At 41.3% G+C, this 25,734-nt stretch overlaps 1 protein-coding gene and 1 long non-coding RNA gene across 10 annotated transcripts in view; one reads left to right on the plus strand and one right to left on the minus strand.

Moving 5' to 3' along the window:
• Positions 1-664: 664 nt before the first annotated feature.
• LOC121091603 (dynein light chain 1, axonemal-like) overlaps positions 665-25,734 on the minus strand; it is a 29,931-nt gene continuing 4,861 nt past the window's right edge. For 3 of the 9 annotated variants that reach the window (XM_040601596.1, XM_040601595.1, XM_040601589.1), the window contains exons 2-10: positions 23,299-23,501; positions 22,264-22,446; positions 16,004-16,042; positions 12,962-13,071; positions 12,213-12,268; positions 8,951-9,006; positions 7,604-7,730; positions 7,047-7,193; positions 665-4,668 (exon numbers count right to left, since the gene is read on the minus strand). In XM_040601596.1, coding sequence (XP_040457530.1) covers positions 4,622-4,668; positions 7,047-7,193; positions 7,604-7,730; positions 8,951-9,006; positions 12,213-12,268; positions 12,962-13,071; positions 16,004-16,042; positions 22,264-22,446; positions 23,299-23,472 — 939 coding nt within the window. In that variant the 5' untranslated portion in view covers positions 23,473-23,501 and the 3' untranslated portion in view covers positions 665-4,621. Of the gene's footprint in view, positions 4,669-7,046; positions 7,194-7,603; positions 7,731-8,950; positions 9,007-12,212; positions 12,269-12,961; positions 13,072-16,003; positions 16,043-18,775; positions 18,934-22,263; positions 22,447-23,298; positions 23,502-25,734 lie in introns of those variants that run through there. The other 6 variants (XM_040601590.1, XR_005828977.1, XM_040601591.1 and 3 more) reach the window with 6 other exon arrangements.
• LOC121091606 lies at positions 18,981-25,228 on the plus strand. The gene is made up of 2 exons (XR_005828978.1): positions 18,981-19,567; positions 24,508-25,228. It is a non-coding gene; the product is annotated as an uncharacterized LOC121091606 (long non-coding RNA).

The raw sequence follows: 25,734 nt of genomic DNA on the forward strand, positions 1-25,734 counted from the left end.
TAGTTGTTAATTTATGCTGGCAAATTTTAATTTCAGTATTCTTGGTAAAGCTGGCAGGAGAAAGACTCAGCTGAAGCCATTAAAATGCCTTTTTTTTTTTTTTTTTTTTCAGCTTGGTCTAGAAACCCTTGGTTTAATTTACTCCTGTGGCTGTTGGCCAGCAATAGCATTTGGAAAAGTCATATTTTGCTTGGTGGGCAAAAGAGACGGCGAGCACCGAAGCTTTCGGTTCAGATAGCAGAGCAGGACTTTACTTAGGGCTTTAAATAATGTATTTACCTCCCTGTCAAAGCCAACTGGCAAAAGTGCTAAGATTTGACTACTTTGCGCTAAAACTGTGAAGCCATGCATGTTGCAGGATGCTATTGTTGTCGTTATTGAGACTGGTTGCTGTGGACTGTGGGGTATAAAGCTTTTTCTTGATACTGGAGTTTTGAAATTACATTTCAGTGACACTGTCTTTTTAATCAGTTAACCTTCTGTTGTTTGGGTTTAATGGAACTGACAGAATATTGCTGTTAACAAAACTGAAATTCCAAGTGAATTGTAATTTTGTACTGAAGAAAGACTAGCCATTTATTTAACTTGAGGGGTTTTTTCCCCTCATATAGCAGTAGTAGACTTTTCTCTTAGGACCTAAGAACAAAGTGTGACAACCAGTGTCTTAAAAGATTGAAAAATATTTATGTATCAGATGACAACAATCACAATATATCAGCATTTTTAAAGTCTAGGTTATTTTCTATTCTAAAATATAGAGGCAATAAGGAAACAGCATTTACATACTATCATACTATAAATACATTGCTCCCTGAGCAGCTAGGAAAGTTTAATGAGAACAAAATTTAATTTCTGAACACTCTCCACAAGCTGAACTGTTTCATTACACAACAGCCAGACGTTTGTATAAAATAACGTTATATTATTTTTAAACAAGTTTCACAGAATAACATTTATAAACATAGGCCTAAATAATTTAAACACAGCAGACTTAACAGCTTGGCCATGCTACAAAATTACTGTATACAAAAGATAGCCAAAGAGGATGTTAAAAGTGCTCTCTTGCTTGAAGGTTTTTCTAGATGAGTCTACTTCTAGTGTAACCTGAGTCATCTGCTGGTTCTCAGGTCTCTTCTCACATTTTTCCAGCAATTCTCAATATAATCACTGCATATATCAGCTCTTTGAAAAGAGGTCAGTGTGCTAACAGGCAAGTAAAAGACCTAGCTATTTCCTATCACTAATTTAATTTTAGGATATTTCTCTAAGGAATAAAGTGGATGCTAATCCTTCATATTTCACTGGGAAAAGCAAAATTCTATATGGCTTGCAAGTTTTACATGGGTGCTCTTTTCATCCATGAATAATAATGTGCTTACTGCTTTATCGGATGCGGCGTGATAGGGAAGAGCAAAGAGGAACACAGAAAGACAAGCCTTTCCGCATTTTACATGGCCCCTCGCCATGGGCGTGCAGGTCGAGCTTTGCTTTTAGCTTATACGTGACATGGCGTAGCACCATCGATACGCAGATCGGCTGCTTTAATTCTGCCACCTATGTCTTCCACCACATCCAGTGCTTAATTTTAAAGTGCAAATTTTAAAATTTAGGAAAACTTTACTTATTTTGGAGGAAAAGAAGTTCAGGGGAGGTTGATTTGTTCTTGAGACTAATCATGATTCATCAGGCGAAGCAACATGAAGCTGAATATTCCACCCAGCTTTGAGCTGAAGCATCTCCTGACAGATGAGAGCCAGAGTTTATTCTTTTCTTACTGTATTGATTCATTGAGATTTGACATACAGTTTTTATCTGAAAGGCTTTTAACTTTATGCTAATTTATCACAGCATGAAGGGTGAAAGGCGAGGGAAATCTTGTAAGTGCCCTTACTGCTGTTATAATTGTGCTGAGACTGGTTGCTCCGTTCCTTTAATATTGATTTTTTTTTTCTTTTTTGGTGGTAACTATAATACAGCCCCCCCAAAAAAAAAGTTAGTGAATTTGTGCTGTTAATCTGTGAAAAGAGCTGATGACAGTGGGCCCCACAATACACAGAGCTCTGCTGACAACTGCAACAGTTCTTGGACCAATTCCCACAGGTACCGCCTGTACTGGTCACTTACAGGAGCCAGAAACTGCTCTTACCCCTCACGTCCTCTCACGGGAGCAGTTTCATTCCAATCATCACCAGGCAGTCGGTACACTTAAGTTTCTATTCTGCTCTCAAAATATAGCCAAAGCATAGAGTATTTGCTGTATCAAACATGACCTTCAGAAACGTACAGACTTGGACCATATTTATGTATTCATCAATCAGCAGGATTTCTTGGCATTGGACTGTGCTGGTTGCTCACTTTTTCTCCCGTTGCGTTCCATTTGAGGTGCTAACGTAGCCACACGTACCACACTTGTAGATGATGTGCTAGGAGGGACCAGCTACAGTGGTTCAAACGCCTTTCTTTGTGGCCAAGCACTAGCGCACGAGCACTGCATGGTCTGTTCTGAAAACGTCTCTAAACATGGAGATGGATTCGGCATTTCCATTTGTTGGCAGTATTCACAGGTCAAGTTTCGCTCCCCTCTGGCTCTGGTTCACGTTAACCACACTTCAGTTACAGTCGTCAAGGGCACAGGCCAACCCCCGTGACCCACCCGAGGAGCTGGGGGCAGCAGGGGCTGAGTGTGCTGCCAAAGCACATCACTTTGCCAAAGCGGTTGGCTGCAAGTGAACGGAATGGCTTAGGTTTAAAAGAAGCCGGTGTGAAATGGCTGTTGACTGTATATATACACCCTCCGTGCCGCTGTGCTGCTTGGTCAGCGGTGCCTTTGCTCACGCTAAAGCTAGGGGAGTCATTCTAAAAGAAATTACATACGAATATAAAGTTGTCTGCAAGAACAAGCCAGTGAGCTTGTTAACTAAGAAACTGCTTTCTGGTCAAGAGAACAGAAATGGAAATGTCTGGAAATAGTTTGTGCTAGGTGAAGAATGTCCACAGTTCTTGCCATTGCACTCTTGACCTTGTTTTAAATAATAGATCTAAATCAAATTCAAGCTGTATCAGCAATCGCCAGTTTACATTGGAATGCCTCTTAACAATCATAGAAACTAGACTGTGATTGTCTTGTAATCTACTTCACGCTCTTCACTTAGAAATTCATCAGAGAGAGAATATCTTGTACTACACTTCTATCTGGAGCTTGAGATCAATACCACTGTTGCCTGGACCAATTCTACCTTTTTATCTCTGACCATGACTTCCAAGATTTCAACTCCTGCCACACCTTCACAAACAATTAAGAATGATGTTCTGCCTCCATTCCTTCTATGCCTGGCAGGTTGTTGCCATTTTAATTTAAGAAAAGATGGTACTATGAATTAGAAGAAAAGCTTGTAAAAAACCAAAAATGAGCTGCAGAAAAATCTACTCCAGTGACAGAGAATATTGATCTATTCTCTGAAGAAAAGCACACTGTTGGCATCCAACAGTGCAATCATGTATGTTTTCATCATTGTTTAATGCTTTCCACTAAAAGTAGTTACCTGTTATATCAGGAAGCTTTTCTAAAACTGCTCACCCTGCAATATAGCACACTTGGTACATCTTCAATACGTTTATTCCCAATGCCCACTTTCCATCTCATCTCACCTTCCTCACTAACTACATACACTTCCTCTCACTGCTTCGTCTGTGCTTTTCATCAAGGCCACAATTTTCTGTCCTCAAGCCCAGGTTTTCCGTTCATTGTTTGTGTCTGTCTTAGGATCGGCCTACTTAGTTATAGGGAGATTCCAGAGCTGAGAAGGATTATGTCCACCAGTGATCCAAACCAAGACTAGGAACCAGCTGTAGGCTAATAGGCCACATATTCCAATCTGAAATAACTTCTTAGTAAAAGACAAAAAAAAAGAAAAAGCTAGCAGATATTTTAGTCTCACTGAAACCATGCAAATTCCCATTGCCTCTTTAAAATAAATAAATATAAGTTATACTTGGCCTTCTAAGCGATGCAGTCGAGTTCCACTGCAAGAAGCCCAATTCGAAACTTAAGGCCGGTAACAAGTTATCATCAAACCAATACCTTTTTTGTGCGTAGGTCCACAACTACTGGGCTTGTTTGGCATAACAGTTAAGGGGATGAAAAGGCAAACTCGCATATTTAAAATACTGAGGGATTCACATGACAAAAATTAAACACAACAAACCTGCAATGTGTCTCTAAACCACAACATTGTTCTTCTGGCCTCAGCATCTCCAATGACAACGTTGGCCAGCTGCACCTAACGAGCTAAAATGGTTCTATTAGAACCCAAGAGCGAACAACAAGCACCATTAATCAGGGATTAAAAATAGCTATGTATTAGTTTAGGTGAAGATCTCTTGCTAGCCAAAGAGCAGATAGACTTGGCTCCACTAGTCTCTACAGAAGGTGTCATAAGCTTGACAAAATTGGAGTGCCCAAATTTTGGTAACTAACTCTTTGGGTGAGACTCTGCAGATAAGCTGGTCTTTTAAAAATTGCCCAAAGATTTTCTTCAAAACAAACATTTTATATAAAAGTTCTATATGCCCAGCTATCTGGAGTTACTTAAATAATTAAATACCCAACAAGAAAGTGTCATCAGTTTGCTCCTTCTTCATCTTCTTCTTGTTTAATAACTAGAATACCTAAGAGGAAAAAAGAGAGAAAAAAAATCTGAAGAGGTTTAGGAACAGATTATGCAAAGACAATAGTTAATACTGATACACCTGAAAGCTCATCTGGACTGTTGGAAAGAGCTGGACTGGCAGAAGGAGTTGTATTTCCTGCCACTGCTTCTAACTGACATAAACCTCTGCATACTTGAACTTTCTTAACCGGAAAAGCCTTCAACTGATGACATCTTCTGTTGGATGTTTTCCCAACTTCTTAAGTAATAGGGAATAAAAAAAGGTACTAAAGCAGGACCTGCAAATATCAGCCTGCCTTGGTCTCTGGGAGACACACCACATCAGTTCAATTGCTAATGACCAACTAGCACATCACCCTTGTTGGGCCCCTGCTTTGCGCTGCTGTTTCCACAACATACATGACCAAGTTTTAGTACAGGATACCTCCTTGTAGTAGTAGTTCCAGACTACAAAATACAATTATATCAATGTGGATCTGAGAAGCTGTATGGTCACATCTTAGGGATAACTTGGATGTCATGGAATAGAGAGGCATTGTGCAGTAGTGTCATAGTCTATACCCACCCCTTGGGTACTTAAATAATATCACTTTTTAACAGCCATGTTGAGCAAAGACACCTCAGATCATGGCAGTCTGCAGGGTTCATGCCACCTCATGGTAATTTGTTCTTAAAATAAGCTGAAATGCAATAGTCAAAAGAGATTTATCAAGTCATAAATTTTCCTGACAGTAGCAAAACCCAGTAGTACAGGTAAGCTCACAGCATGCTGAAATGGCACAATCAAATACACGCCTAAATAACTAGTACAAGAACAGCAGGTCATGAAGGTGTATGTCCATTCACCTGTGCTGCCACCTGGGTAGCGGGAGCTGGGTCACGCTGATGCTTTGCTCAGCTTGAGGCAGACTAGGACTATGGTGAGGCTTTGTGGTGAGAGTCCTTCGTTTACTGTAAGATTGGGGTGCTGTGTTTCTTTTTTCACAGGTCGGAAAAGGAAAATAAACCCACCAGAGCCTGGTTTGTGTTGTGCTTTAGGCACCTAACCGCTGAGCAGGGTTCCTGGCACAGGAACTAACAGAAAAGGGATGCGCACCTGCTGAAAGAGACCTTCGGTGCTTATTTTTGTTCAGAACATCTTCAACCATCTCAATAATTTTGAGGTCCCTGTATTAGCCATTTCACATACAATACATAAGCGTAACAGGACCCTGGGGCACTGCAACAGGCAACCTTATGGCCAGCTAGTGTTTCTGACATCTTTTTTGTTCAGCGTTCTACCTTTTGTGGTTTCCATTCTTAAATATCATCCTCTCTTTCTACGTTGCATAGGAAATGTACCTGCCTAATTCAGAGCTGTCTATTGCTCCAGGGTGCAAAAATGCTTCAGGAACTAAGGGTCTAACCTTATACTAACAAGGTTACTCTTTATCCATATATTTGCCCTATCCCAGTTTGGTTTTACTCTAAAAACGTTTCTTACTACAACAATAAATGGACCACTGCAGGCCATCCTTCAGAGCAATACACTTCTCTCACCAGGCTTCCACTTCCTAGTAATGCGTACTACTTCAGCTGATCTGGCTTCGATTTCCCAGCTACTGCTCCCTGTAATGAAGCTGTCCTCTTGTCGCCATCCCTACACTTGTACTTTCCCTGATGCTACTCTGACTACGGGTGTTACCAGTCCTGCTCTCTTCTTCACCACTTTAGTAAACAGGGGATAACAGTAAACAGCTAACATTTCCATTAACAGAAATCAACATATTTAAAAATATATTTTAAAATTATCTCACTTTCAGTCACTAATCAGGACATGCTTTAATATATTTTCACATCAGTGACTCGAAAAGGAGAGGACAGCGCACAAATTGAGGCTTACTGCAGTGACAAGAAGGGGATACAGGCACTCAGGAAATTTGCATGGAGTTCTGAAAACATGTCCTTGCAACGGAAGCAAAAGATCATATCCCTGTCTAGCCCCGCTCCCCCACGTCACCCTCTTTTGTTGGGAAAACTAAATCAAATTTGGTGAGAAAACTGTGATTCAGCTTGGCAGATGAAAGCCTTGTTAACTTACTTAATGCTAAATCTTTCTGTTCCCTATTAGTTACATGCTAAAGCTATTTGCCTGGGTAACTTCAAGAGTGAAGACCACCTGTAGGCTGCAAGACCACTTGGATTTAACACTCAAAAATCCATCAAACACTCGGAAGATCCTGCAGCCAGGATCTGCATAACTACTTCCAAAGAGAGGAGGGAGGAATACTAATTACATGGGCATGCAGATGAATTTCCGAGGTTATGATTCACTTCCCTGTGGTTGTCTTTATATTAAGCTGTTAACACACAAATTGCCTCATGCCCCAAACTCACCATCCAGCTTTTTCAGCTTGGGTACCCGTTTGGTTGCTTCTTCAATCCAATTGTTCTTCTGATCAGAGGCGTATTTCTCTTGCAGTGGATTGCCTACAAACACCAGATCCTCTAGTAATGGCAGCTCTGCCAGTCTCACAAACTCTGCTGCAACCACAAAGGTAAGAACACCAACCAGATTGTGGAACACGGAAAGTACATCTGCACCACACACTCCTTTCAACCGCAGTGCAAACATAAATAGCACGGGATACAACAGGATAGGGATTGCTTGGGCTTGAACTGGTATCAAGTTAAAGACAGGTATGCGTTTTAAAAGAAGTCTGAGAAAGATGATTCAAAGAACAAACTCCAATAAGGCTCAGAAGTTAAATTCAATATTCTAATTATTTTTACTCTCTTGCATGAGTGGCTATTTAGGGATTCTGCACATGTCTGCAGGCTTATCAGTGAGACTTACAGCCCTGTAACACACAGAACTACTTTTTACTTGGTGACTTAACTCATGCATTCACCATACTACAAGAGAAGTTACAGAACAGAGAGGCATGGCTTACCCCAGTCTTTCACCAAATTATTTGACATATAAAGAACCTTCAGCTTCTTCATTACACGGATACCCCTCAGTTTCTCAATGAAGTTATATGAGATCCACAGCTCCTCTAAAGTATCTGCAACTGCCTCCTGGAAAATGACAGGACTACTCAGGTAAGCAAAAGTACAGCTTCCTTATTCTTCAGATTCTCTCTTCACCCCCTTGTGGGTCACATCACGTGAGAAAATACTGAGGTATATTGGTCCTCATTTCTTTTTAAGCAGGTCCCTAATTATACATGGCAAATACTCACAGAAATTAAGAGGAAAGGATCTGAAATGTATTTAGGAGGACAAAACCCACAATATTAGAATAAGACAAGGAATAGCTGGCTGGAGTAGTTGTTCTTAAGGCATACGGGCAGAGGAGACAAATTTGGCTGCTTGTGCACTGCAAGTATACATAAAAGTGAATGCAATTCAACAACTACTTTAGAAGGCATTTTATACAACAGGAGGGAATGACTCATTTCAGGTGCACGTATGTTTGTACTTGTTGGCCAGAAGGTGCTTTCATAATTCTCTCAAAATAGAGGGTTTGTAAACCAGCCATTACACACTGACTGCATTTCACACTTAAGAGATGTGGCATCCCTGAAGGTGGGAATAGCTTTGAAGAGAAACATTCTGGAGAAACACACAGTATCTCTTGAGGAAGAGAAGAATTTCTATATTCATTTAAAAAAAAAGTGACTGAAAAAAAGTTCTGCCCTTAATTCAAACGTAACAACACTGACCCCATTTTTTCCTCAACAGATTTTCCCCCGCCTAGCAGACTTGGTCCTGCCACCACCTTCTCCCCTGAAGCCATACTGCTCCAGGTGGTAGTTAACAGAAAAAGAACAGACTTTCATGAAATGTGCATTCATAGGACTGCCGGTATTTGTAGTAAAGAAGCATAGCCTAAGTATCTTCAGGTAGAAAATTCCTCGTACAAAAAGTCTGCAGGATTTATTTTCATGCAAAGCCAGTAGAAGTTAAAGGGCTTTACAGACAGCAGTTTTCAGATAAAAGTTCTGCTCATCTTTGTCAAAGACAACAAAATCTCTCTCTGAAATCCTTTTATGTAGTAAAACAGCCCTGAAGAATCTCACAATGTGAAGAGTGCTTAAACGAAAAAAATAGAAGGACTGTCTGAAAATTCAGAAGCAATGTGTAAGAGGGTGAACAGATCGTAGTGAAAGGAGAAAATAAATGGTTAGGCAATAATGTAAATTCAGCAAAGACTTTTATGAACATAGGGCAATTGTCCCACATTCTAGACAGCACTCCACTTTGTTAGCAAAGAATTGATACTAAGAAGTGCATACCAATCCATTCAAGTTCTTTATGTTATTTCTTCCCAAAGACAAAATCCTCAAATTTTCTGTAATAGATAAAAGAAAGTTTCTTGTTAATATATGGAGGTGGGGGGGTGGGGGGGGTGTTCAATATAAGAATATGCTGTAAGTCACATAAAACACCATATTCTAGTTACAAGCAAGCTGCACTCTGAACAGACTTTATTAAGAAAATAATGACTTCACAGAAACAAAACCTCCTGACCTACACAGATCATCAGGAATGAAGGCAGTGAACAGCTCAGAAACATGCCCATGAATGCCAAGCTGCTCATGTGTAGGTTACCTAGTTGAAATTCAGTCCAGATAAATACTGAATTAGAAATATTATTTCACCTTGCACCTGAGCTCTAACTGCTAACTTGCTAATTTTGACCTTACATAGTTCATACCCCTTCTTTTCTAGGCAAAAGTTGCTCCCATCTTATCTTAAGGCAGCAGATTGGATTTCTATAATGGAGTCAGCATATAAAGCTGCCTTTCAGAAATCTGATGAGAGTAATTGAAACTTAGTCCAGCACCCAGACAAAACGCCTTTCCAAGTGAGCTGTTCTTCATGGGGTTTAGTGTAATACGAGTGTAACGCAAAGCTATCACAAAACAGCAGTCTCTTTGCATAACTGATTTTCATTTTTCACACAAGCTTTCTTGTAGGTGTAAATAAGCAAACTGAGTTGCAGCATGCAGTTGCGTTAACTTTGGATCTATACCACTCATGAATGCTTTAATGCTTCTTCTTAACTGCATTAAGGATTAAATACCTAATGATCTTGTTTCACCCTTGTATGTATAATCATCAAAAATACAAGGTACAATAATTAATGGCAAAACCAGTGAAAATTCCAGCCAAGTAGCAACAGATACTCCATAGACTGCACACGTAGTGGCTAGAGATTGCTACAGATGAGGATTCAAGAATCATAATCAGTAAATCTGAAGTCTACTGCTGCTGCTGTTCTCCAGATTATCCCTAAGGATCCTCATCCACAGGGGAGAAGTGCTGGGAGATGTCCTTTTGGTCTAGCCAGCTAGTGTCTCCGTAACTCACTGCCCTGGTTCTGGCTGGAATAGAGTTCGTTTTCTTCTTAAAATCTGGTGCAGCGCTGTGTTTTGGATTTGGTGTGAGAGTAATGTTGACAACAGATGTTTTCAGTTGTCACTAAGTAATGTTTATACTGAGTCAAGGACCTTTCAGTTTCTCAGGCCCTGCCAGCCAGAGGGCTGGAGGGGCACAAGAAATTGGTAGAGACCACAGTCAGGACAGCTGACCCGAACGAGCCAAAGGGATGTTCCATACCATAGAACGTCATGCTCAGTATGTAAACTGGAGGGGGGGGGGGGAGGTGGGATGCCTGGGGCCTGCTGATCACTGCTTGGGGACTGGCTGGCCATCAGTCAGTAGCTGGTAAGCCTTCCCTTTGGATTTCATTCCTCTCCCCATCTCTGTCCTTTTCATGATAATAATTATTATTGGTTTTATTTTATTTCAATTATTAAATTGCTCTTATCTCAACCCTCGAGTTCTACATCCCTTCCCAATCATCCTCCCCATCCCACTGCAGTGGGGTGGGGTATAAGCGAGCGGCTGTGTGGTACTTACTTGCCACCTGGGGTTAAACCATGACACTTACATTTATAAATTATAAGTTTCCACTAACTTTTGAAATTTTTAAGAAATGAAAGGATGCTTACAAATACAAAAATGACAGTTGCTTAAAAAGCCATGCCTTAAAATTGTTTCTAACTGCTGTTACTGCTTTTTGTTACTCTTGTTCTGAGATATTCTGTATTTTAAAGGGATAGATCTCTCCCATGGAACATTCACACTCTCTAAACCACAAAACTGACACTTGTTGCTGTCATCTAAGACATCTTCCTCACATTTACAGATGCAGGGGTGTGATCTTTTACACAGAATAATCTACTCGCCATAACTGCAGTAGCAGGTATATAAACTAACAGTAATCTTTTCAGTCTGAAGAGAGTGTAGATGCTTAAAAAGATTTCTCAGCTTCCTCTCCGCAATAAGCAAAAGCGAGTATCTAATAATTAGTGGCTTGGTTTTCATAGCTGTAAGCACTGCTTTCTCTCTCTTTCTCAGAAGCCAATAGAGACAATGAGTTCCTCATATTCTGTACCTTTAAGAGGCAGAGCACATAGTTCCAGTTTGTCTGGCTTTAGGATCATATACTTGGTATAGACTGGATGTTTTGATTTTACATTTTATTAATATAAATATGTAAGATGCTTTAAAAGCTTTTAATGTTTTGTCCTACTAAAAAAATCCATTGTTTAGCTTTTATATATAACTGCCTAATTATTTCCATTTGAGTAACTTTATCATGAGCAAAAAATACTACAGTAATTTGGAAAGACTACCAGAATATTTTTTCCCTGATTATGATATGCAAATTTATTGAAGTCTGAGCATATTATGAAAACAAATGAATTTATCAAGCTCCTTGACAGCCACATTGGTGTGTAGCTGGAGAGGATGGGATTCCAGGTTCCTTGTCTGTCCACCCGGCAATTTAATGGGGACAGAAAAGTGTGGAAGCTCCAGCCCAAAACCTGCAGCTCTTTGCCAGCCTCATGCCACAGATTTAAATTATTGAGGACAGACCAGTAAGAATTCTGTCCCAAAGTCAGTAACCCAATGAGTTTCAAGGTTTATAGACAGCTGCCCAAAAAATAAAAGTTCAGTTCCATTTCTAGATAAATGGCACACCTCTTGTAAGTACAAACAAAACCGAACCAAATATTTCTAATCCTCTGCAAAACGAAATGACATTTTTCCACCCAGGTCTACAATACCCCAACCTCGCTCCAACCAATACCACAATTACAGAGTTCTTGAACTGCAGACTATCTCCATCATGAGTGTGAAAATTGGTCAATAAATTACTCCAGAACTGATTAGGTGTTGAATACCACAACTAGGCCCACTGGAGTGTTCATAGCTGCCTTTTCGATGGATTTTGCTTTTTTTTTTTTTCTTTTGTTAAACTTGCAGAGTGAGACAACTGCCAAGGCTAATGCAGGGATACATTTTAATGCACTTTAATATCCCAGTACGACTAATAATTTTAAAGGTCACTTGTTATTTTCTAAGAGGAAGGAATTTAAAAGGGTAATAATAAGTGTAAAACTGAACACATATAATGCATTATGGTATACATCCTATCCAAACAACTAGAAAACAAACATAATTGATCACTGGCTTGTCACTTACTTAGGCTGTTCAAGTTGGCGATTCTTTCAATGCAGTTTGTAGACAGCGATAGTTTCCTTTAAAAGCAAGAATAAGCAATTCACAGTATACAGGGGATCACTGTATCAAAAGAGTTCCACATCCAAATACCATTGCGTTAGAAATAATTCTCTGTTCCTCTCTCATTAGGATGGCAAACTAAATGGATGTGTAAACAGACTCAAAATATCCTCAAATCATCAATGCTGTAACTTTACCTAGCTTCTGGGAAGGTATGTAACATGTAAGTAACATGACATACTGGTTTATCTTTTTATGCCTAACTTTTTCAAATGCATGGACGTTTATTTTTGAAATGTCTCTAATCTCTTTCCGGAAATCCTGCTTAAGTCTCTCTCTCTTTTTTTCTTTTTTTTTTTCATAAATTTTAGAATGGATCATAAATGTGCCATTTAGCTGATAAACTCCAAACATGGACCTGTAATTCTATAGCGATAAACAGTATATATTTTTTTCTGTTGGGGACAAATATAAATACAGAATTTATCCTGACACCTTATCAGTTAAGTGACAGGGATCTTTGAATTAAAAAGAGGAACTGTGTGTGGAAAGAGAAGCTCAGCTGACAAAAAAGAAGGGAAAGCCACTGCTTTGAAGGCCACACTTAAACAGAGTAAATACATATTTTCACAGGGGACAGCAGAAACACTGAATATTAATACAAAGAGAAGAGACTATTTGGTTTCCAGATCGTTTTTAACTGAACTTACTCGCAGTTAACAAGTGTGGAGAGAGATTCATCCATCCTCTCTACAGGAGGAATCTGACCATACAGTTTCACCTCCTTTGCCTCTGAAGCCTTCTGGCCATTTTTTTCTTCCTAAAGAAAAGAGAAGGTGAAGAACATGCTCACTGCTACATGCAGTTACTAAAAATTACTATACTAAAAACGTACTATAAAAGTAATTACTATAGAAGTAATTCCAATATACTACTAAAACATATTACTGAACAGAGAAAGCATTTTGAATGCTGTTTATCAAGATTCCTGCTGGCACAGCACAAAGAGGGGAAGGCTAGCTTATTTTCAAGATATCAAATGAATTTATACATTACATATGATTTTCTTAAAAGTTGTGTTACACTTGAGCAATTTAATTAAGGGGCCCTCTGCTGTAAAGTAATGGAGAATAGACAGAGGTTTAAAATTCTGAATAAAGGTACTGCCATGGAGACTGACATACAGGAGCCTCAGCTAGGACCAACCCATAGCAGAAGCAGATTCTTAAAAGCTCTGACAAAAAAAAAATCGCCTTCCAACTTGACCCAGAAAACTCAGAACTCAAGTCTAACTCACAACATAAACTGAACACACGGGAGTGTGTTTTGGGGGAGAACCTCAACAGATTCACAGAGTTAAGAATATAAAAAAATAAATCTCATTAGCCATTAAAAAAGAGTGGGGAAAGATTTCACCGCATTTAGAGAGTACAGCAAAAGACACATTTCCTACTTACGACCCAGGCTGGTAATTTTCTAGGTTACTTCATAAAGCTCAGAGCTTTAGAAAAACATCCACAACTTCAGCATTTGGGTTTAATATTTACATTAAAAAATATGATCTATTAAATCTTTTAAAATTCTGAAACAATGGTAATTATTGACTAAACACTTGGCACAAGTATCTGTACTGCCACCGGTTTTGACAGCTACTTCACCGACAGCACAAAGGGAGCACTTGTCAGTTCTCTCAGCATTCAGTGGGAGTACTGGAGGTCCATTAACAAAGGAGAAATATACTTGGCGCTTTCAAAACAAGGACTCTTGTTTTCTCCCCCGTTTTTATGCAGCTACTGGAAAGTGAGATAGCTGAGGTCTGGCCTGGTTTATATGGCTACTTTGTAATGAAATTAATTGCATCCCAGAAGTCATTAAGAACACCACAGCCCAAGACCCAGTTTTGATAACATCATTTTCTCTTATGTACCCAAAATACTTCAGGCAACTTAATCTAATTTAAAAAAAAAGCATGTTGCCTTGTGCATTTACTTATATTTCAGTTTCTGTCCAAATACAGTGTGATAATATTTTTATTCATACTTAGTGATTTAGCAAATAAGCATGTCAGATGTTTTGCTAAATACCGTGAATGTGTTCAAACTAAGTCACTATATAAATGTGAAACTTTCATTTTATTTTCCAAGAACAAAACTATATATATATTTGCATTTATACTCAGTTTATAATCTATCAGTTCATACCACCAAATAAAAATACATTTTTTCTTAAAAACATGAAAGGGAGAGGCCTTTCAGCACAGACTGTGGCCAGCAGTGAGCACTTTCGGGAAGAAAAGTCATCCCAATTGCTGTGCACTTCTGGAAGAAAGGTCAGCTGAACAACCACAATAAGCCACAGAGAAACCACAGGTAGAAGAGACACTTTTTTAAGAACAGGTTAAGTGTTTGCTAAATTAAAGTTGCTTTAACTAATGTCACCCTGACTGTAGGGCACAGGTAAACCCTTATGCCAAAGGGAAGAAAAACATCCAGAATGCAACAACACTCTGGATCCAATTTTACAAGTAGCAAAAGGAAGATTTAGACCCACCCCCAATAACATGAACAGAAAAGCAAATTCAGCGCCTCATGTCTAACATTAATGGAAACTCACTGACACAGGTCTATTATCTCTAAGACACATGTGACAGGAGCAAATGGAAAATTAATTTTTAATAGGAAACACGGAGTTGAGGTTTTGGAGGGCTGAAAGATTGAGGGAGCAAAAGCAAAATTTTTTAACATTCAGTTCACATCTCTGGCACTGCCAATGTCCGCAAGTTATTGCATTCTAGTTCTTATTGGGAGAGCAGGAGTGAGGTTTGTGGGATATACCAACATAACTGAAAAGAAACTGAAACACTGAAGGTACTAAACAATGATAAAATTCAAAAAGGAAGTAGTCTTCAATTACAGACCAGTACCTCGAGCTGATGGTACAGATCTTCTGGCTTTTAACTGTACACGCCCACACTGCCTCACATCCAGATTTTCTAGAGACCAAAACATCTATAGACTCTTGCTCTAGCAGCTAGCCAGAATTAGCAGGAGAGCGCGTGTATACTAAATAGCACATCTGGGCCCTAATCTAAAGTTCACTGAGACTGGGGAAAGATTCTCACTGGTTTTACTGGAGCGTGAACCTGACCCCACAGCATCCTATATGATCATTTGAAATTACGCTCACATCCTTGCCAACAAACAGCTTTCTAGAAGGCTCCAAGACCAGGTCAGGCACCACCCTAAATGACTGCCTGTATTAACACAGTACTTTGGGAAGAAAAATGAGCATGAAACTCATTCCAAGTTAAGCTTTGCACAATATGGGGCACAATATGTTAAAAGGCAACAGTAGAAGTTTCACCAACTTCAGTACAGTGAGAATTTCATACTTATTTATTCTGTGGGCAGGACTAAACTCAGGTGAAATGAACAGAGCATAATTAGAACATAAGACATCCCCAACTTTAAATCTCTTCATAGCCTCAGGCCTTCCATCAGTGCATATTCAGCAGAACAAGGCAGGAGAGTAAAAGACTCATCTTTACCAGCCATATCAATTTAAAGAACACACAGAAAGTCCAACAGAATGTAACAATAATGATAATGATAATTTAACTTTGTGAAACTTTTTATAGCACGTTTCAAGCAAACATATTTCTTACAATGTTTGAAAAACAAATTTAGCTGAATCCAGTCAAACACCATGCCATGGAGTACTGCAAAGCAGCTACATACTGTTCTAGTACTTACCCATTTGGCTAGAGCTTCTTTGATAGTTGTTGCTTTTGCCTAAAAATGAAAAAAATCTAAATGAGTACTCATTGCAAACTTGTAGTTGGCTTGTTCACTGCAAACCTATCTCTTCTCGCTTCTGTCTCCCTGTCCTGCTTGTCTACACCCACTTTCCTATGTATTATTCTCCTCCAGCTGAGTCTAAGAACCTGGAACTCCTCAGTGTCCTGTAATTTTATTTTCTGGGGTGCTCAGCAGCACTTTCAGAAGCAACAAAATGGGCTTCACGTGAGAGTATTACCTTCCTGATCTTACCTTCTGCCCTGTCTAGAGCATGGGTTTAGGATGTTGCTTGTTAGCTGTGATGGTGAAATTCAATTCAAAGACTTAAGAATTCTTGTTACTGCACCGAAAAATGTGGTCTAATGCTCTTAAAACTCCACACTTTCTATTATTGTGCATTAGCATTTTCCCATCTGAAAGCAAGTCTGTGAGCAGACAGAATGATACAGCCTCTTAAGATTCACTGAGGAAAATAAGGTACGTCTTGCCAAAACTCAAGAGCAAGCTGGATTGTTTGTTTTTCTCCAATTGTTTCATGTTGAATCACATCATGCGATGTGAAAACATGTATTATTCTGTTAGGAAAAATTTGAGAGCTGCTGTACATGGCTTTTTAAGGACTGACTTACTGACCAACTCTCTATTGTCATTGACTCCATCTTTTCTGCCCCACATCAGAGTCTTATCAAAACTCCACAATGATATCCAAAACAGTAGCATATAAAGAAAACAATATATCCTAAACATAAACACATTCCAAGGTGTCTTTCAGATTAAAAAGGTTTCAGAGACCAATCTTTCACAAAAACTGATCAACAGCCTCCTTTCCACAAAAACAGAAGGACTCTGGCCATCTCTATCGCTCTATGTGTAGCACTATGACATGTGGATAGAAGTAGCCTTTTGGGCAATCAGATTTTAAAAGTTAAAACCAACAAACAACTTCCACCCAGAATCTTACAGGCAATCATGCTGGTCACAGAGCTTTAGGGTTGGATACTTTACTCTAGACCACTGGAAACTCTGGACTCAACGGTAAACGACAACAGTTGAGGCAGCTGCATGTAAATGAATGGCCACAGCCACTGAACACCCAGCAACAGTCTAAGACCCAGCAATACCAAGGAGTCTCAGCATACATGCACAGACATCAATATATACCTTGCTTTAGACATACATCACTTAGCATCCTCAGATGTTCCACCTGCTTCTGCTCACTGACGGGCGTTCATTTTAATCCTGCTATACCATGGGATAGCTAGCTCTAGGTCCCATTGTAGACGACCTGGCAAGCTTGTACTACAGCAGTATCTCCTTGGTGTCTGCTGCAGATAAACACCCATGTGACCTGCTCCTGCTCAGAAGATCACACCCCTAGTTCCCACTTCAACAGCCGCATGAAACCTAACTAACAGCTACCAGCGTGCCAGCTAAAACAGCCGGCTTCCAGTTAATCAGGTTTTTTGGCCAGAAACTTTGTTGCATTTTTCATAATTACGGTAAGCAATCATTACGGCATTCAGGTACGTGATCTTGATCACTCACGTTGAAGACAGAAATGGATTTATATGACCAATGCCTGCTTCTGTTTCAAACACATCCCTAAAACCAGACTGGACTTTAAAGCTAGGGATCCATGTGAGCACAAGGAGCAGCTTCTTCCCTGACCTCTGCTGACTTGTCTCTCCCATCATAATATCCAATTTGGTGGAAATAGGAAAATCAGCATAGTGGGTTGTCTGGAGAACACATATCATGGATATCATTTTCCCTGAAGTACACTTTAAATTTCTGTGGATAAATCATAGTATCTTTTGCCAACCTCCCTCTGAGAAGCCTATTTTCAGAGTTCCTCTACCTCCACATTGAACAGTCTCCTACAGGTATTTAGATTAAACAAAATCATACTGCTTAAAATGTTCATAACAGCAAGGGATCAACAGCTGAAACTGCCACCCTGAAGAGTCACCATCAACATGGCGGGAACAAGAACTGTAACACCTTAAGGGGAAAAAAACCCCATCCCCGTGCATATAAAAGTTGTTACAGAAGAAGTACTCTTCCTCCCAAAGACATGGATATCAGACACAGAGTATTTACAAAATTCAGACCCGCAAGAAAAAGCAGAACAGTGACACTTTGCCTTCATTTGCAAACATTTATTTACACGTTAAATAGAGCAAATGAGAACTGCACAGCAGCAGGTACCAAGCTAATCGCTGCAGTAATCGCAGATACCGCTGCCTCCAGCCCCTGTACCGCGTGTTTCAGACGACAGCACCCCCGCCGCCCGCCGCCGCCGCCACACCTCCGCCCGAAACCCCCTGCCCGGGCCGCGGCCGCAGGCGCCACGCCGAGCCCCGGGCCGCCTCCTGCCCGGGCTGCTGGGCACCGGCCCGGCCGGCGGAGCTCGGGCGGCTGCACCGGCCCCGCGCCGCCGCTCGCAGCACCGGGGCGGGGCGGCCCTGAGGGGACGCCGCGCACACGCGGCCCGGCACCTTCCACCTCGCCGCACCAGGGGAACGGCGCCGGCCGTCCCGTCCCGGAGCAGGCCCCAGCCGTCCCGTCCCCCCCGCGGCCGCGGCCACCGCCGCCAGGTCCCGGGGACACCCCGGCTGAGGGTCTCCCCAAACCACAGGCGTCCCCAGCTGGCGCCACGCCGGCCGCCGCCCCCGCAGGCCCAGCGCCCTCCCCGCCCGGCGCCCGCGCCGGCACTGCAGGACCCACCATTGCCGTTGCTACCGTTAACGCTCCGGTTGCTATGGCACGGCCGCCTCCCGCGCATGCGCAGCGCCACCAACACGTCGCGGCAGGGGGGCCGAGCACGAAGGCAGCCGCACCTGGCGGTCATAGAGATGCGCGCCCACAGGGAAAGCCCCATCCCGGAAGTCACGTAGGGGGCGCTCCGCGGCGCATTGTGGGACGTGGCGCGGTCCCCCCGCCAGGCGCTCCCTGCGCCCGCGCTCCTGACGGTGAAAAACGAGCCGCCCGCCTCCCCAGCTTTATCAAACGCCTTTTATTGACACCAGTCGGTGAAAAAAAGTTACAGCAACGTGCAGATGACAAACGGCGCCGGCACCCAGCGCTGCGGCCGCCGGGGCGGGAAGGGCCCGGTGAGGCACCCCGGGGCGCCCCTCAGAGCTCCGCGGGCTGCGCGGTCCCCTCGGGTTGGGAGCCGCGGGGTCGGCTGTGCCTCAGGCCCAAGCCTGCCCCAGGTGCAGCAAGAGAAGCCAATCCCACCACCCAAGCAACTCTCATTGAAATGCTATGGCAGTTTTGCCAGGTAAGGAATGCAGAACGATAGGAATCATGTCACTTGAACTAAGGCCATCATCGGGCACTCAGTTCACTGTATACTTCAGAAAATAGCTACGTTGTCTGTGATCTGTCTCTGGTCTCCAAGTACCATTAAAAATACGCAGAATACTAGTGCGAAAGTTGGCTGCTCTCTTACAGACCCTTCTGTGAATTATTTTGTCCAGGAATACACCCTGACCTGTCCACAAAAGGATCTTCACAGTAAAATTACTTTTTTTTTTTTTGTTTTTTCTCCTTTCTTTGTTTAAAAAATGCCATTCAGCTTTCCAAACAAATGAACTATTCAGAAACAAAACCATAACATCAAACAGACAGGCTTGCTTTTTAATGAAGTGGTTTACTTCTCTTTCAATTTGCATATATCTGACGACATACAACAATGAATTATTCTGAAGGCTTGTGCTCTAGAAATTGTCTGAGGACTTTTAAACTACCTCATTTTTGTTTTACTTACAACTCAGCATCTACTTCCTGAACCTCCAGCTTGCACTCTTGCATGGCAGTCGATATGCCGAGGTAGGACTGCAGTGTGAAGACACAGCTATCAGTACTGGGAGGGTAACAAAAAGGGTTAGGGGAGGTACTGCTCTACCACAATTACACAGCTCCAGCTACTGAAGATGCACGCGACAAGGCAGACTGAACAAACAGAAGCCTTCAGATAACCCTTTCCTCTGCAATTGCAACTTGGAGTGAGTTTGGAAAAAAGGCAGTGTACTAAGCACGGGTGACACCAACATGTGCATCACAGCAGGCTGTGGTCCTGGACTTATGGGGCTGCTGGTTTTAGTGGAAGTTCAAGTACCAGATATGACTGCAAAAGCCTCTTCAACTAGTGAGGGAGTTTAGAGAGACTAGGCATAAAGACATTTTGAATGGAGTGAGCAAGATGGAGCTTCTCTGGTAAGGAGTGGATGGATAAATTGTTCAATTGGCAGTGATGGCATGTGAAGAACATGTGACTTCAATCAAATGATAAGGAGTAATAAGAGTTGCGGAAAGCTAATGAGACCTGAGCAGCAGCATAATGACAGTTAACTGGAGAGAAAAGATCCCTGAGAGCAATGCAAAACTGAGTAACATAAAGGAAGATTTTGTATCTTTCTGGGCAGCTCTCAAAACTGATCTGACAAAACGACCTTGGAAGGAGAAATTGTATTGATGGAGGGCCTTTTTAAACAGGCCTTCAGCACTGGCACCATTCCAGCAAGACCTCAAGAGATCAGCTCATTTGGGAAGAAGTTTCTTTCTACCTAGATGGCAGGCAAAAATAAGGCACTAGCCAAAAGTTAATTAGGATTACAAAAACCCACCACAATCTCAGGCAGTCATGGAAAAGATACCCTAGGTTGGTTTGGTTTTGGTGGGGGTTTTTAGGTTTTGAATTGGGGGGGGGGTGGGGGTGGGGGGGGAGGGATTAGGGATTGGGAGGTTGTTGGTTTTGTTTTGGTTTTTTTGTTTGTTTGGTTTGGTTTTTTTAAGTATTACAATTCTAACTTAATCATTGCCATAAGGTGACAGCTTTTTACAGTCAGTCTTAATCTCCTCCTGGCTAGGTTTTCTGTCTCTCAAGTGTGCTTCTTTCCTAAGAACAGCTGTCAGCATCCACTGACATCATTACTGAAGAGTTCCGCAAGTAATTAATCCCTAACTTAACAGTAGGTGTTATTAGTTTAAAACAAGCAACTAAGAGAGAAGTAAGACTTGCACATTGCATAACTGCATTTAACCATTCTTTAACTTATCCAACAGAATTTTAATACCACCGAGTGCCAAATGCCAATCTTAAGACATTATAGGAATAGATGATTACATTCTTAATACAAGACAGTGCTAGTGCTGCCACTTTCCCTGGATGACAGGAAAATTAAGATTCTTAATTTTCCCACTCTACAGGTATTTTTTTGTTGGAAACAGACTGTGTCACCAGAAGACCACTACCTAAGGTCAAGGTATATGAGCCTCATAACAAATGGATATTGTCGGCTTCAAGTAAATAGAAAACATTTCCAAAGTGTTTATGGCTGTAAATCAGCATTCTGGGCTAAGGTAACTTAAGACCCAAAGCCAGAATCATTCATTGTTCTGTTGTCAAAATTTATCATCCATGGGTTGCCATCATTCTCCAGGTGCGATGCAGTCTGTCATTGCTGAGGGTGCAGCTAGCTATTAAATTCTCGAAGTTGGAAATACTGCAAGTGAGAAAGTACCTACTACTCTCTTCAGATACTTGTTTCTTGATACCATCACCAACTCAAGCTGCCAAATTTGTGCTATAATGCAGCCTACTTATTGTTCCACTTCTCTGTGTACCTAGTTAAAATAACTTAGGCCAGTCCAATTAAATCACTTTCCTTTTGGATTTATGCTTGTAGCTAAGTAGTCATTTGGCTATTCCATATTTCAAAGCTTTTCTCAGTCAGTCCCTCCAATTCACTGGTCATTTTGGTGGCTCAAGCTCAGTCCTCTGCAGCTCTGCAACAGCTTGCAGGTACTTAAAACGTTCATCCCAAATGCAAGTGCAAAAACTCCTGAATCTTTCCCCAGGAGTGTTCCTGTGCATGGGAATGTGCTTTGCTCTCTCCACCCCCCAGGACAGGCACCCCCAGAACACGATCCATAGCTACTTGACAAAATGGAGTAGAAGGAGGATCAATTCGGTGACCTGCTCCTGGGTAACTCAGGAGTTCAAAGTTTTCTTTCCCATGCTGGCGTAGACGCCCAATTGCCAGCTCAGCATATAAGGAGCTCTTCCACACACGATCATCTTCCCCTACCACTAAGAGAAAGTGACCTTCTGCTTTTTCAATGGGGATTGTGCAAGGAGAATTAGCAGGATTTGTTGGGTCATCCAGAGCTTCAAAAATGTCAAATACACCAGCATCTGAAACACTGACCTTACTCATATCAAAACGCAGCCCAGGCAGAGTCATCTCACCATAATGGAGGTCTGCAACTGTGTTTGAACTACAGCCGGAGATACAGACAGCAGCCACTACTTCTGGCAGGAAAGTGATCATGGAGAGTGCTAATTCTGCCCCTTTCCCAGTCCCAATCACTCCAACTCCTGGGCCCTTCACCTTCAGATGAAATAGAGGGTGGGGAAGAGAGGAAGAAAGGAATAAAGGAAGTATGCATTATAATGGGATTAGCCATTAAATGCCTTTGGAGTTGTGTTATTAAAAAAAAAAAAGTTAGGTTAATTATTGATGTGACCTGTTGGAAAGCTACAGCCTGGACCCAGGCTCCCCCCTCTGTTTAAGTGTCTTATTTTTCAGAGACACCATGAGCAGTCAAAGCCCACAAAAATAATACAAACAGGCACAAGATGCACCATCACTTGGATCTCACCTAGTCCCTGATGCTTATGTTGATGCAAATATTTTCTCTTTTTTCCCAAAATAGGTAGCAGAAATTCAAGCACAGTCTATTGCTATATACGTCTCAGGCAAATAAAGTATCCTCACAAGTAACATTTGAAGGATTAGAAAAGTAGTACTTATACTTAGTCTTGTCCTTTTCTAGCCTGGAAGATAAAACTGAAAGCAACATCCCAAGTCATCACATTCATTCCTTTGCTGCTTATTAAGCAGTTTTGTATAATCCTCTCTTAAACTAATTGCTATCATTTAAAAAAACCTATCTTTATCACCACTGCTCCTGTTCAGAGGATATTGCAGCACTTCGCTGTTTGAATGATCAGGAATCTTGTAGTTTCCAGCATGAGTTTATTTAACAGACAACTTGTGCTAGAAGAAATTCACTCTTTGCAGTCATATGTGTAGCCACCTATGCAGGACCTACACTTTTTCCATTATTGGGCCTAAGCCTGCCCAGCAGAACCCAATACTAAAAAAAAATAAATCACCACCACCACTTGGGCATGACTGTCGAATCCTCCCTCGTCCTGAGAGATGTCTCATTACACTCACCTTCGGGTGACGCTGTAGGAATCTAGCTGCCTCCTCAAAGTACTCAAGTTTGAATTCTTTCATGACCTTGGGCAGATCTTCAAAGTCAAAATACGGCAGAGAAAGAGCAGCAAAACCATGGGTAGCCAGAAGACTGGATCTAAATTCAATCAAACCTCCTTCATCACCATACATGTCAATCACTCCTGGAAAGGGGCCATCCCCTGTATTAAAAAGAAGAGGTACAGAGGACAAGTTATCAAACAGGACACTAAAAACTATCTGGTGAAGAGTGATTAAGAAAATACAGAAGGCTTAAAACGTTTTCTCATTACTTTTCCATTTGCACAGCAGAGATTAGAGTGCTGTATCCCACTTTAGCTATTTCAAACTAAGAACAGGTCCTTACCTTACTGTAAAAATATGTGAACGGTTAAACTTGGTTTGTTTGGTTAATGGTCTTAATCTCCTGCCCTCAGAACAGTCATACTCTAAATCATCTGTTTTCCCACAAAGTCATACCTTAATTAGCAAAGTGCAAGCTCATTACTAATGAGGCAAGAGGGCTCAGCCTGTAAGTTACGCAAACTCTGAAGTGAGGTGTATTGAACAAAGCACAGCAGACACCCATTGCTAGATGAAATCAGGTGGACTTACAGGCTCTGTCTCAACATCAGCAATGTAACACCTGGCAGAAGAACTGCTACTGCAGATGTGAAGAGAGGGTAAAACTGAGAGCTGTATGGGTGTGGTTGTGTGCGTGACTGATATATAGATAACATGCATATACATGTGTACAGTCAGTCCCACAAAACTACAGAAACAATCAGCACCACAATTTTAAATGAGCATGGTTTTGCAGCCAAAGGTTGTGTTGTGGTATCACTGTATGCCATGCCAGCAGATCTTGGGTTAAAAGACTAAGGATACAACCCCTTGGAACTATAAAGACCCCAGGCAGACAATGTCTTTTTTTATTCCTGGCCACCTGATGTCACCACTGATGTACTCTGATCCAGCTTACTACAACTATCTCAGCAGAAAGTGCAAGAGCACATTAACTCTCTGATATTACCTTTATGCAATAAAGGAAAGACCTCTGGCATTTCAAGGTGCTTGAGAAAAGGAAGTTTTGGACAAGTCATGCTAGACAGTGGAAACCTCCCGCCACACAAGCATTAGGAAGTCAGAAAAGCACTGAACCTTGCTTTTGGGTTATTTTTCTTTCAGGTCTGCGAGAAGCTATGTCTGGATAAATTTATCATACCATGATCAACAGTAACTTTTAGTTAACAACAGTCAGTCTAGATAGCTAGAAGAAAAGTATTCATTTATCACCCCTACCTGGAAAGCTCTACACAGTCAAGAAGGAATGTGCTTCTCTTTCAGGAAGACAACCCTTAACTTGCACAATGATCCTGCACTGTCTTCCCGAGTGCCTACACATGCCCAAGTATACAGTTTCTGCATAGCTCACTAAAGAGCAGACTAAAATGGGCTAGACAACTTTACTACTGCTTAAAAACAAACAAAACCCCACACTAGTAACTCATGCCCAAATTGAGAAATCTCTTATATTAAAATTACAGCATAAACCCACTCATGTAATCTCACTTTCACTAAGAACAGTTCACGTTCAAGATTCCTGTCTTTATAATATTAATATTTTTCCATCCCTGAAGTGAAGAAAGGTATGGTAGTACTGCTGTAACTGCATCCTTCATCAAGAAGGATGCCAGTATCATTTCAGCAACGATTCCAGACTCTTCCACGCTATTACACCACCAGACTTTCTAAAGGGAAAAACGCAGTTCCATCTTGCCGATTTCTGGATTCCCACTGAGCTCAACAGAAATCCAGCTCAACCTCTAAGGCAGGATAGATCAAAACAACCACATCTTGGTGATGGAAAATCCAGCATGCTGACTAAACATTTGATCCAAAATTCAAAGTTCAGTCTCTGTTGTTGTTTTTTTTCTTCAGCGGACTTTGGAGTCGTATCTAAATGGGTAAAAAGATTATTGGTTTGAAAATAATCCACTGAAAATACTTCAATCCCTAATAACTGTAGCAGTACTTAGAAGATTTGCTGAACCAAGTCATTATAAATTTAGAGGTAATACAGAGGGCAGTTCTAGTAGCACAACCCTCAGGCAAATACAAGTTTAGATCACATCTCAAGTGTACAAACACCATTATCAGTATAAGGTTTCGTTTTCCAACACCAGCAGTCCACCAGAATATCACACCTCATAAAGCACAACCATCCCACAAGCTGAACAGGTAGAACTTGCTCAGAAACCTCCTGATTTTCTACCACAGAACAACTGAAATAACTCAGCTATTAACTCAGCTTCAGCCCTGGCGTAACAGAGCTGCAATACTCCAGTGTATTTTCTAGAATCTCTTCTGTTCTGCTTACTGGCGTGTGTTTCACACCAAAGAAAAAAGCCTTTT

This window comes from Falco naumanni, chromosome 7 (assembly GCF_017639655.2).
Source record: "Falco naumanni isolate bFalNau1 chromosome 7, bFalNau1.pat, whole genome shotgun sequence".
In the NCBI taxonomy this organism is placed as follows: domain Eukaryota; kingdom Metazoa; phylum Chordata; class Aves; order Falconiformes; family Falconidae; genus Falco; species Falco naumanni.